The sequence below is a fragment of the Hordeum vulgare genome, chromosome 1H, assembly GCF_904849725.1.
Source record: "Hordeum vulgare subsp. vulgare chromosome 1H, MorexV3_pseudomolecules_assembly, whole genome shotgun sequence".
In the NCBI taxonomy this organism is placed as follows: Eukaryota; Viridiplantae; Streptophyta; class Magnoliopsida; order Poales; family Poaceae; genus Hordeum; species Hordeum vulgare.
The window spans coordinates 305,915,659-305,928,388 of record NC_058518.1 but is presented as its reverse complement, the minus strand read 5'-3'; the positions used below and the strand labels follow the sequence as shown (position 1 = coordinate 305,928,388).

Here is a 12,730-nt window from a genome sequence, read left to right as displayed (position 1 = left end):
TACGCCGTTTTCCGGACGAAAACTGTATAAAAGCGGTTATTTTTAAGGGTTTGGGGGTTTGAGGGTTCTACTAGAGATGCTCTAACCTTACTCGGAGAAGGAGAGCCGAAACTTCCAGCCTTAATTTGTATAAAATAGCTCTCTTTGGCGGATCATAGAGGTTGCATATGATCTCGAATCGCAATGATCCCAAAAGCAAACTTGTTCTTCTCATCGAGGTGGATAAATTTCATGTTCAATACCTTTTCATCGACGTCATCTTCACAACCTATCTATGCCCACAAAATGGTAAAACAATATTACAACTCCAGTCTTCGGACCCACCACATGCAAATCTTCTGTTTAGCCCGAATTTGCATTGATAAGAAAAGGCCACTACATTTATCATGGTACTTCTAAGTTGTCTCTAGGAGTAGAAGCTAAAAATAACTGGATTTTGTCCCTCAGTTTCCTCCAAAAAACTTCCACAATCGTTGTGCAACCCAGAATCGACGCCCTCCAAAAAACTTCCAAAATAAATAAAAAACAGGCATTCACAACACAAGAATGAATTGAAGAAAAAATTATGTTAAACTATACAGTTATTCACATCAAATATGACAGAATATGGATAGACATGGTGTAGGTGTCGCTCTTTGTTCTATATGCTACAAAGAATGAATTACTCCACTCTTTTTGTGACGGGGATTTGGGAGGGTGAAGAAATTATTCCCAACCCAGCCAACAAAAAATTGGGAGAAAAGACCAATCTATCTAGGAAAGAATGATGATTTACATGGCACAACATAACTGCAGGGCAGAAGGGAAACCCTAGGTTGAATTTACAACATTGATGAGGAAGAATACATAGATCTGCTGGCACAGTTCAGCAGAACATGTCCAAGGGAATGAACAGACAGCATCTTGGAGGGCTCGATCAGCTTTTCAAGAATTGGGAAGAGGGCCTGGTCAACTTTTCAAGAACTGGAAGGCAGACATTGCGACGAGTTCTGATGGTGGGGCCACGTTTTGAAATTCCTTAACATCCATGGAATCTGCTATCTCCTCAAGTGATATCGGCATGCTGCAAGCAAACAAACAAAACCCAAAAGCCCAGTGTTTAGCATATCCTTGGAAGTATGCCCGGCATAGTAAAAAAACACGTGTACCTTATTTCATCATCCAGTAAAAAGGCACCCTCTGAAGCATTATGGTCCGATTCCTTTGTCATCAAAGTTCTCATTTCATCAAGAACCTACAATCAAGAAGCAAATCAATAAGCCCTGGCCTACCCAATGTCATATAAATGGATGAGAAGTCGATTAAAAGTTTGAAACCAGGATAACAACACGAAAATGTACAAGCGCTTTTGGAGTGATATTGGATAGATTCAAAAGTTTGAAGTGGCACTTCATAGCAATACAAACTTTTCAAACGGCACCTCGATAGGTTTGCATGAATGTTGCTTATATAAAGGCATACTGTGTTTTCAATCTTCTTTCAAAATATAAGACCTACTATGTTTTCAATCTTCTTTCAAAATATAAGGCTTGCACGTAGATTAAGATTGCTTCCCTCTTTTGACCCCAATCATCATTTATGGTTAACATGCATACTAATTATTCTCTCTCGTATTTCCTACACAATAACACCATGGGTACCACGGTCATTTTCCTCTACAATTAATGGCACGGACTGTTATAAACCCAGGTTGTTAGCTACATTTGGTGGAGTTGGAAGAACTGCCAGAATTATAGATGTAAATTGCATTTTAGGTATGTGCTGCTCACAGTGAAGTGCAAATTTAACCTGACTATCGCACTCTCCGAGCATAGCAAAAAGCATGTGCAGGTTGTGCTCAGCTTGGTTATCTAATTTTGAGTACAGAGTGGAAATTTTAGCTGTTTGGGCTTTGGGGTGCTTTGCAATGTAGGGACTGGATATGAAAACCTGGAGGAACCAATGTGGGAACTATTTTGTACTCCCTCCGTCCCAAAATTCTTGTCTTTGATTTGTCTAGATATGAATGTATCTATTCATATCTAGACAAATCAAAGACAAGAATTTTGGGACGGAGGGAGTAATATGGAGTAAAAAATTGCATCACATTCAGTAGACAAAGAAGACCAGCTTTCATGATAATCATTTACATGACAAGATTGGACTTTCTCCACTTACTTCTTCAGATACACTCTCTGTGTTATATTTGTCATCCCAGTACTGTGTGCATATTTTGTAGAGCTGCTGGACACTTAGCACCTGCATAATAACATAGAAAATGCAATGTCTAATTATTTGTTCCTGCATATGTGACATGCGAATGTCACCCCCAACACACAGAGGGAGGGAAATAACTCACTGGGCAGAGATCATTGACTATCTCATCATATGAAATTCTGAACTTCTTGAATATGACCTGCATAACAACAAAAATATGTGCATTGACTATTTAGCATTCATGTCAAACCCCATGGAAGACATGGAACATAAAATACAAGCATCTACTGGCATATCAGGTTTATCAACGGAAGCCAGGAAAAGAAACTAAATTCACATCATTTTTTGCATCACCTTATCAAGCAGATACGATAACAAGTATTGCCAATTTGCTGGCTAGGGTGACATACCAAAAGGGCCTAGGCTGCCCATATGTAGCACTATGAATTTGGTGCATGAGCTTAAAACATTGCTCCGGTAGCAATATGGATTTGGAAAATGTGTAATTTTATTAAGTTCTATAAAATGTTACTCTGGTAACTTAACTTTCGATCAGTTTCCGGAAAACACAATATAAATATTCAACCTATAGCCTACTCCTCTGTCTCTATTTACATGGTACCCTCGTTGTTCCTGCATGTGAGAATGGCATAACTTTTGTGAGACATACCCACATTTTGTTGGTCAAAGTTGAACCTTGAAATACATGTGCGCCATTTAAATAGAGAAAGGGAGTAGTACATAAGTATGAAACATAGATATATTTCCTTTTCTCCCACTAAAGAAAGCAGTGTTACAGCCTAGAAAACTAACTATACTGATCACACTCATACATTTGTACGGTACGGATCAACATCTTGGACTCTAAGACCACCTATGAACTGGATTTAATCCGTAATATATTTTACACTGACCATAATTATTGAATGTGCACATTATCTCTTGATATTTGTTTAACAATCTCCACACTTTATCTCTCGCAACAGCTTCACCATTTGATATGCCGTACGCAACTTGGGACAATGCAAGTTAAAGATAGGCAATGATAATACGTGGGAACTAGTCTAGTAATAATGAGTGGATCTAAAAGCACATGTCTAGTAACATACCAAGAAACCAACACCTTGCCTTATGTGCCTGAGTTCATGCAATGCAGATCCTGCATACTGTTAGTATTTAACAGTTAGGTTGGAGCAGGAAAAAAAATGAACATCTTTGAGTGTTAGCAATATCATTACTGGATTATGCCAATAATGCACTTGTACTAGAATCTCAAATATATGCAGCAGTGTCATATGATTACCTCTGGTTTCACTTCTCCACACCACACCTCTAGTTGTGCCAATCCTTGTTTTACATATTCTCCATTGCTAAAAGAGCAGCACTCATGGCGCACAAGTAGACTGCAGAGTAATGCATTGACAGAACAACCAATTTATACATTGGGAAGAAAATGGCAAAGCTAATGCAAGAATCAGCAGATAATTACCTATTGAAAAGTTGAGCATTGATAAATGAGAAAATCTGGGTAAATATCTTCCGAATAAAAATAGCAGGGACCTAAAATGTAAGAAGATGTTAAGAGTACTATTCACTAATTGCAAGGATTTTATGTATAGTTAGTAAACACTTACACAATTTTCTCGCAAGATATTCAAGAGTTCATTCAAATTGTCAACTATCGCCAGCCAATAGCTACCTTGATTTGAAAATGAACGCCCCCTCAAACTTGATGACCCAAATGAACGTCTTACCATACTGGCTTTCATAATTCTCGGGACCTGCAGTTCCAACATAATCCAAAAATTAATCCTAATAAAAGTAAAATAGTAAAACATTGCAAAGACGTGCAGGTGAATGCATCAAAATAGCAAAATTTTGAATGTAATAAAGGACAGCCTAGTCAACAAATAATGGGGGCTTAGTGAAACAAAGATGCATATCCTGAATGTGCAATATATGAAATTAACCGGCCAAGATCACACGAGTACCTGAATAGCATGCAAGAGCAATGCAGATAATTCTTTCTTGACATTGTCACGGATCATTCCATATAAGCCTTCCACAAATGCTGTAAGTTGCTGCTTGAAAAGAAATGCAGGATACTTGGCTTCGATTTGACGCACAAGATCCATATCGACAGTAATGGTGGAAGAACGAAATACCTGCCATATAACACCACATAACAGCACAGCTATCAAGTACTGATCATCTGATCACAGGAAGAAGTAAAACAGTAGTGCCATGCCATGCTAAGAGTCAGAGCACAAAATGTCTTACTCATTTATATTGAAAACAAGATATAAGTATTAAATGGGAAGTGTAGCATCTCCAAGAGACGACCAATTCCACCCCCAATACCTAAAAACTGCCCAAAAGCCTACTTTTTGTGCTTCAGCAGACTACCAATTCCACTTCCAGTAACTATAGTTTTTAGGGTGATGCACTATATTCTCACTTGACCCCCTCCATGTAGGGTGTGACACCCCACACCCTAATACCAACATTTTTTTTTGCAAGCTGATATTTCCTCCCATCAAGCCACCCACCGTGCCACCCAGACTCACCACCTCCAGGCTGCTGTTTCCACCACCAAGGGCAGCAACCGTCTGACATGGATCCGACGAGCAGAGGTCACTGCAGCCAACGTCGTCATCCCAACCACTGCCTCCGCCGCTCCCATCCGCCCCCTTGGCACCGCTACTCCCGGTCCTGACCCAGTGTGATAGGCGGCTCGGAAAACCACCACATGCAAGATGGCACCGCCAAAACCACAGACCCCCCCCCCCCCCCCTGTCCATCACCGCCAGCTGCCGCGGTATCCCACGCCGGCAACCATATGTTCATGTTGATGTTGATGAGGAGAGCGATAGAAGGTGCACTCCGAGCTCCCTGACGCCAATGAGTAGACCTCCCAGGGAGGAAGCAAGAGAAAGAGAAGTTGAAGAGAGGAGGACAAGGTGCTATCTACATGGATGCTGTCCACGATTTGATCTCAGCAACGAAAGAAATGGAGGCTGGGGGGAAGCAAGAGAAGGAGGCAAGGTGGATGGAGCCAAAAGGTCATCGAGGAACGCATGCCATTGAGGGTCATGATCGAGAAGGTTCTTACCAAGATGGAGATGAGCACGGATGACCATGATGATCCACAGATATCATATGTGAATGTTATGTGTGGTTGGCAGTGGAAGTGTGTGATGCAATTTAGGCGAACGATATTTTGTTTTGGATGATCTATGTTAATACATTTGGACCCTGTGTTATGTTTGAATTTAAGAAATTATGGATTTGAAACGTTGTTAAATTGTACTCCCTCCGTTCCTAAATATAAGTCTTTCCGAGTTACAATATGAACTACATTCGGAGCAAAATGAGTGAATCTACAATCTAAAATACGCCTATATACATTCGTATGTAGTTCATATTGGAATCTCTAAGAAGACTTATATTTAGGAACGGAGGGAGTATGTGGTACAAACATAAAAGTTTAAATTATTATGACGTGAAAATGGCGTTAACATGGTGTAGATGCACAACATAAGGGAAATAGAAGAAAAAGGAGATATAGGAGGGGTGTATTATTGGTAGTCCGCCGAGGCAGGAGGCCGAAAAGTGCTCTCCCTATTATAGGGTGTCACCCTAAATTGCATATAGGAGGGGTAGTTTTCGGTAATCCCCTGGAGATGCTTTTAGTACGCTCAGAACCATCACAAAGACGCATAACTAGGAAAGATATCATCCAATGTAAGGATGACCTAACTAATTCTACAGGAATATTCTAGCATCAAACCAATGACAATACCATGTTGTCAGTTTAGATACTTTCGGCATACAGAGTTATCAGAGATTCAGAGAACAAATTTCAAAGAATTTGACTGCATGAATGTAAAACATCACTCATGGAATTACGGATGGAGTACTAACTATTAGTTACACGCTCAAGATCTTTCATCCTTTCATCAAATATGACATGGTGAAGGTAGTATCAACAAATCTACTAATGTCATTTCACATGCTCATTTTTATGAAAAATAGGGGCCATTCAGAGAGAGTGATCAAAAAAAATATTAGTTAAAAAAAGAACAGAATCAGTATTGATAGTTTAGAACACAGGTTGCTCCAAATTTCAAGGGCTTCCCAACCCATATGATTGATATGCTGATCCTATAGTACATAAGCAATGGAACATACCATCCTCCCAAGGAACGATGACTGACTCTGTGGTCTTTTATGTGGAGTGGTTCCGGTTGAGCCAACAGCTTTTAGGCTCTTTTGTAGTATAATCAATAAAGTCGATGAGTTCGATAGCCAGTATGCAAGATCCTCATTGCTATCATGATACTGAAATACAGACAATGCCATGCTTTAAGAACAGATTGATTAAACTGGTAGAGATGCATGAGAAACAAAAATCTTGTGAAACAATTCATTGTAAAAAATAGGATCAAAAGCAGCAGAGAATACCTGCATCGCCGAACCAAAAATTTGAATAAGCCTATCAAAAACAGATGTTTTTTCTGTTTCAAAGATCTTCCAGTGAACAAGACATTTGTATATGGTTATTGCAGCAACTGGTTTTCCTTCGCTAAAGCCAATATTTTCAGTAACACAGTTTATAAGTGTATCCACACTCTCCTGCAGAAAAATAAAAGGGCAAAACCAATCATCATAAGGTATATGTTTTTATAACTTCACTACGTTGTTTAAACATTTAAATATAACAAATTCAACGTACATGCTGCCTCTCAGAAAAGGATGCCCTTGGATGTGCGAAGTTCCCATAATCCTTGGGTGCTCGAGGAGTGCCATGAGGTGTCTGGGTAGAAATGACAAGTTTAGATTCAAACATAAAAACAAACAGTGAAGCGACTTAACATATTGTATAAGATAATTTCTTCTGACCATCTGTTCCTCATAGTGTGGGCTGCCATTAGTCGAATTCTGCAAAGGTGGAAGGCAATAGAAGTATGTCAATAATAAAAACGTGGAAACATGTATAAATGGAAAATAAATACCAGCAGACCTATCTCTGTGTTCAAACACTTGCGTGTAAATAAAAAAAAAGCGCTATAATGGACAAGGTTGGGACAGAAGGAAGCAGGGTTAGACACAGAGACCACGTACAGATTTGGGAGAAGTATTCTCAGATATTGTTTTCAGACTAGAATGCAACATAGCCTGCTTCCGGAGAAGTTGATTTTCAGCTTCCATATTAGTCAACTTTTCTTGAAAACTGCCGGTCACACAATATAAAGAAAATTGTGTAAGCTAATTGGAAAATCAATGCCTTTACAAGATTTGTCCACATCAAGGTAACCTTAGCATTGTGTTGGTCAGTCCATTTATCTTTGACTCGGCATCTGTAGCTTTCTTCAGCAATTCTTCTCTGGCTTTCTTCATTTCTTCAAACTTCTGTTCTGTTTCATCAATTTTTGTCTCGAGAGAAACCACCAGTGTCTAAAAATATTGAAGGAAATTGTTTCAGTCATTCACTAGAAATAACATTATATAGATATGAATAGGAGAAATTAATTGATAATGTCACTAGGTTTACTGTAAGGACCAAAAAATGCTCAGGAACACATTTGATCAGCATTACTCGCTTGTCGAGTTAACTTCCCTTCGAATCAATGGTGCAAGATTAGGATGGGTATTTCATCATGGTCCTTTTAGTTATTATTAAATAAGTTATGACAGTTTCTCAGGCGTTTATTCTAAAATATAGGTGTATGAAGCCATGCAGAGGCAGCAAAAACAATTGGAGAAGAAATGATTATTCGCATAAAGTGCCAAACAAATTAGCTGTTTTTAGAACGGATTCAAAGTCCAACCACTTTTAACAGATCAAAGAATTTAATTAGACAATGCATTTGTTCTCAGTTTCTCGTTTTCACTACTGAAGCGACTAAGCTAATTTGCATAAATGGTAATCAAGCCTAATACCATGACTTCCAAAAATGATTGAAGTATTGTGTTAGCTCCAACTTATGGTTTTGCATGTGTAATATGTTCATAAAAAATAGTTCAGAGAAAATATCCATTAGGACCTAACAAGTGATACTATTAGCACGGGATAATGTTTTCTACACTGGTCAAGGTAGCAGCACCATTACCAGCTAGAGAATCGTCATGCTTGGGGAGTATATTTGTCAGTGTCGATGGCCCCGCTATGCCACATACAACTAGGTAGCTCATGCTTAAAGTTAGGCCGTGAAATATTGCACTCTCTTAATTTTGCTTGAACTCTCATCACATATTGTGACGCATATATTGCCTTCAATCAACTCAGCTCATATAATGGCCTGACTTTATACAATCCACTCATGGCGAATGTATTTGCAGGTTACCATGACTCCACCAGAGTGGACAGACTGAGAAACACAATGAAACTACTGCAGTAAAGATAAAAGATGATACTATCAGTATCACATTCACCTTAAGATTCTCATTTTCAGCAGTAAGCCTGTCAACATGAGTTGTATCAACTTGGATCTCTGGTACTAAGGCAGCTTTCTCCAATGCTGTTTTTGCATTTTCCTGTTCCCTTCTTAATATATCTTTTGTCTCCTTGGACTGGAATTGCAATTCCTGTAATTGTTGTTGCAACTTCTTATTTTCTTGTGTCTTGGCTTCTTCCATGTCGGTCTGCAGGCCAGCAAAATGCATAAGGCACTTAAATAATGATTTAAAAGGGAAACTAGATTGAATGCTTATTACGACCTAGGTTGTGCCAACAGTACTATCCATTTTACATAGTTGCACACTAATTTAACTTAATTGTGTATTAGGTTAAGTGTGAATTTTCAGTTATTGTGATATACCGTGTTAGTACAACTTTTATAATGGACTACTTGATTGACATAGTGTGATTAGGAGTTCGATACTAGGAACAAATCTAACAGTTGACAAGATGTGCAGATCAGATGCAAAGAGTGACTACGATAAAGTATCACTATAAAGAATAGTTACAATTGCTCTAAAATGGACTGGAAAGGATCTACATTCAGTTAGCAATTCACAGTTCAAAAATAGGAGAATGGTTGTGATACACAAACATTCATTTAAATGTATTCATGTGTTCAAGCAATTCGATGTCCTGGGGAAGAACAGATAAATTGTCTAGAGAATGTACCTACTATGCTTTCAAAACACATTGATTGAATATAGAGCGAAGTGCACTCTTGGTCCCAAAACTTATACCGCATTCACAAGTATACCCACAACCATCAAAATGCAGATTTACCTCCTAAATCCGTCTAAGGCTGCATTTGTCATTGGGGTGGATATTATAATCTGAATCCAGCTTTTCCAACCAACCTTTGCTTATACTTTCGTTTGTCTAACAACCATTTTCTTGCTTCTGTGTCAATTTCTCAACAGCCGATTATAAAATAAATTTAGCACAGAATAGTTTAGCAACCGCAAACGGAGCCTAAGTGGGTCTTTACTCTTCCCAAAGTAACCCGCTGTGCTGATTTCGGCAAATTGCGTCCAATCTTGCCGCATAATTGAAAATAACCTCCTCCTCGAGAAAAAGCATGGTCATACCCTGTGCCAGGCTGGGTTTGCAAAACCTGACCTCAAAGTGCCAAGCCCGGCCTGGCCCAAGGCCCGGAAAAACACTGATTTCATATCAAGAAAATATTAAATTATTGTTTTGGGATAAAATGATGAAGTCGTATTATAGCTAATTTCTAGGGGGGGAATGGCTTCTCCCAGGATTTTTTGGGCTCTCGCATATGGCTTCTGGCGAAAAAATGAGGCCCAAGCCAGCCTGAGCACCGGGCTTTCAGGCCAGGCCGTCGAGCGAGTCTGCCCATGCGCAGCCTGGACTGGGATAAGTTTGAAGGCCAAGCTAAATCACCTCGATAAAACGACAAGATGAAATGGCTACAACGGCATTGTCGATTGTATATGTCATAGAATTAGAAGCTAGTGGCAGATTTACTATTATGCTTTCGAGAAATCTAATTCTTAACTGTGCAGCCTTGTGCGCTACGGAGTGTGTGCTCGTTGCTGCCATCCGATCTAATCAGGCGGACGTGAGCACACGCACGCGTTGGTTGGTAGGGACCGGCCAATCTGTCCGTGGGGTGGAAGAGTCACGATTGATGAGGGGAAAACGACAGGAGATGCGTTCACACAGAGCGAAAAGATCAGGCTGGCTCACATAATCCTGTCTTTTTTCCTTTTGAGGCATCTCCTTTCTCACACACACAGACACATCCAAGAAACCAGCCGGGGCAGCACAATGTGAAGACTAGGAGGAGCAGGCTAAATAGTATGTAAGACAGTAAAGTATGTATGAGATAATAGTAAGACATCAGTTTCTTTCATTTGGACATGGAGACACTGATAATAGCTTATTGAGAAGAATAACAATCCGGTATGCATGAGATAATAGCAAATACTATATCAAACATAGACCTCTGCAACATAAATAGTAAGACAGTAAAGTACACTAATCCAGTAGTTTACCCTCATGCGTTTCTCCAGTTGCAACCGCCAAGTGAGCTCCTCAACTTGCTTCTCCAACTTATTCTTTGCAGCTTGCAGAGCACCACTTTCTTTTGCAGCCTAAAAATAACAAAGAAGAAATCATGTCAATAGAGCATGTATTAAACCCTGATATATGCGCTCATTGATGATCCAGACTTCCAGAGTACCAGAAGTGTGACAGCTGTGGACATATTGGACATTAAGTGAGCTTGCAGGTAACAGGGTTTTAGGAATAACATTTAAGCTGGCATGGTGATATTTTTCATCTATAGGAGGTAATCTAAGGTACAACCTATAATTGGAGAATGTTCAACATAAACTAATGAAGCTATAAGTTCTAGTAGCACTGGTGGAGTTTCAAACTTTCAAATAGCATTGCCACATTATAAATTGACCAAGTTTTGAACTTCCTGTGACCAACAGCAGTTCACAATGAGCAGCGACAGCACCACATGTCACTAGAGATACTTGATTTCTTATGGCACATTACTAATGAATCAAATAATCAAATAATACTATAATAACGGGGCAATGTATGGCCATATGCATCTCTCGATGCAGAGAGTAAGGTTAACGATGCAGAGAGGCTTAGCCTCCTTTTCTAAAAAATAACGGGGCAATGAAAGATAAGGATAGCCGGGACATTTTTTTCCTACCATTTTAAGTTTTCTAAGTTCTCTTCTGGCCACCCTTCCTCTCCAAGCACACTGGGTTGTAATCGCTGCCTTCTTTAAGCCCATGTACCGTGAGCTTGCTAAATCACTACGGCAGCAACTCTGTGGTGAACGAAATCATTGAGAGTAAGGTTAAGATGATGTAACATATATGAGGTTAAGAGTGAACAGTAAGAAAAGGGAGATATACATTTGGATAGGCTTGAGTATATCACCAAGACAGATACACACTTGAAGAAGAAGAGATATTGGAAATGGGAGAATGTTATGGCAATTAAGACAAATGGCAGGAAGGTTTAATTTGTTTAACATGAACAAAAGAACCATGATTCATGGACCTCCTTTACAGTTTTCCATTCAGAAAAAAAAAGGATTCATGTATTTTGTACTAGCTAACAGTTATTTCATCGAACTACGTTCAGTATATTACATAGTTACATTAATAAGATGTGGTTGCATCATATAATGTGTAGAGTACTTCCAATTAGACAAATTTATAGTTTATCCAGTGTGGCATTTAACATATCACCTAAATATGCATGTTTCGTTGGGAGCACAAATGCCACAAATACAATTTAGGGTAACAAAAAAAAATTGGATACTGAAAAACCAACACCGTAATATCTAGGCTGTATTAGAATTGTGATCCAAAATATTTACTCATAGAAAGAGCACCACATGAGTTTGAGTAGCAAAAAAAAAAAACTTGACCATTCTATTCTGAACATCTTATTACACGCGATAACATGAGACCCGAAAACACACCTGAATAATCACTGCCGCTTTTGTTTGCTGACGGAAATGAAGTTCATTGCGAGCAGCTATACCACGTAGACCTGATTGTATAGTAGTTGATGCAGAATAGAGATCTTTGTAGTTTTTCCTTGCAAAGTGCATACGATAGTAGGTCTGAATTTTTAATGAAGCCGCCTTCCTACGGAGATCTTCATAATAATGCCTTGCAATTTGTCCTTCAGTTATCACAGCTCAAAAGTCATTATCTCCACAGAAAAATCAAATGCTCAAATGTGATGCTATTTGCCACATTAATCGAACAAAATTTACCTCTGCACATTGCCTGAAGCTGAACAGAAGACATTCGCAGCTGAATGAAATTTCTGCGAGCCAGGAACGACCGAACTTTTCGCTGGATTTTACTAGCAGAATAGCTCAAGACCTCAGTCCTCCGAGCATCTAATTCAGCCATCTGACCAGCACGCAGAAACACTTTTGTTTTCCCTATCTGTAGATTGGACATCAGACCATCGGATAAACCAAAAGGAATTAAAACCAACATCAGCATTAGAAGTATAGAAGAAATAATTTGTGCAGATACGGATGGTGATACCGCATTAAACTTA

General features: G+C 39.1%; 1 protein-coding gene across 1 annotated transcript in view; it reads right to left on the bottom strand.

Annotated features, from left to right (window-relative positions):
- Window positions 1–532: 532 nt before the first annotated feature.
- LOC123432495 (myosin-8-like) overlaps window positions 533–12,730 on the bottom strand; it is a 29,510-nt gene continuing 17,312 nt past the window's right edge. The window contains exons 20-39 of the mRNA XM_045115395.1: window positions 12,435–12,612; window positions 12,135–12,340; window positions 11,352–11,471; window positions 10,675–10,773; window positions 8,632–8,841; window positions 7,514–7,653; window positions 7,321–7,429; window positions 7,099–7,137; window positions 6,932–7,012; window positions 6,661–6,831; window positions 6,388–6,537; window positions 4,188–4,361; window positions 3,831–3,977; window positions 3,686–3,756; window positions 3,500–3,599; window positions 3,306–3,362; window positions 2,339–2,395; window positions 2,158–2,238; window positions 1,149–1,234; window positions 533–1,063 (exon numbers count right to left, since the gene is read on the bottom strand). Of these exons, the coding sequence (XP_044971330.1) occupies window positions 949–1,063; window positions 1,149–1,234; window positions 2,158–2,238; window positions 2,339–2,395; window positions 3,306–3,362; window positions 3,500–3,599; window positions 3,686–3,756; window positions 3,831–3,977; window positions 4,188–4,361; window positions 6,388–6,537; window positions 6,661–6,831; window positions 6,932–7,012; window positions 7,099–7,137; window positions 7,321–7,429; window positions 7,514–7,653; window positions 8,632–8,841; window positions 10,675–10,773; window positions 11,352–11,471; window positions 12,135–12,340; window positions 12,435–12,612 (2,391 nt within the window). The 3' untranslated portion in view covers window positions 533–948. The remainder of the gene's footprint in view (window positions 1,064–1,148; window positions 1,235–2,157; window positions 2,239–2,338; window positions 2,396–3,305; window positions 3,363–3,499; window positions 3,600–3,685; window positions 3,757–3,830; window positions 3,978–4,187; window positions 4,362–6,387; window positions 6,538–6,660; window positions 6,832–6,931; window positions 7,013–7,098; window positions 7,138–7,320; window positions 7,430–7,513; window positions 7,654–8,631; window positions 8,842–10,674; window positions 10,774–11,351; window positions 11,472–12,134; window positions 12,341–12,434; window positions 12,613–12,730) is intronic.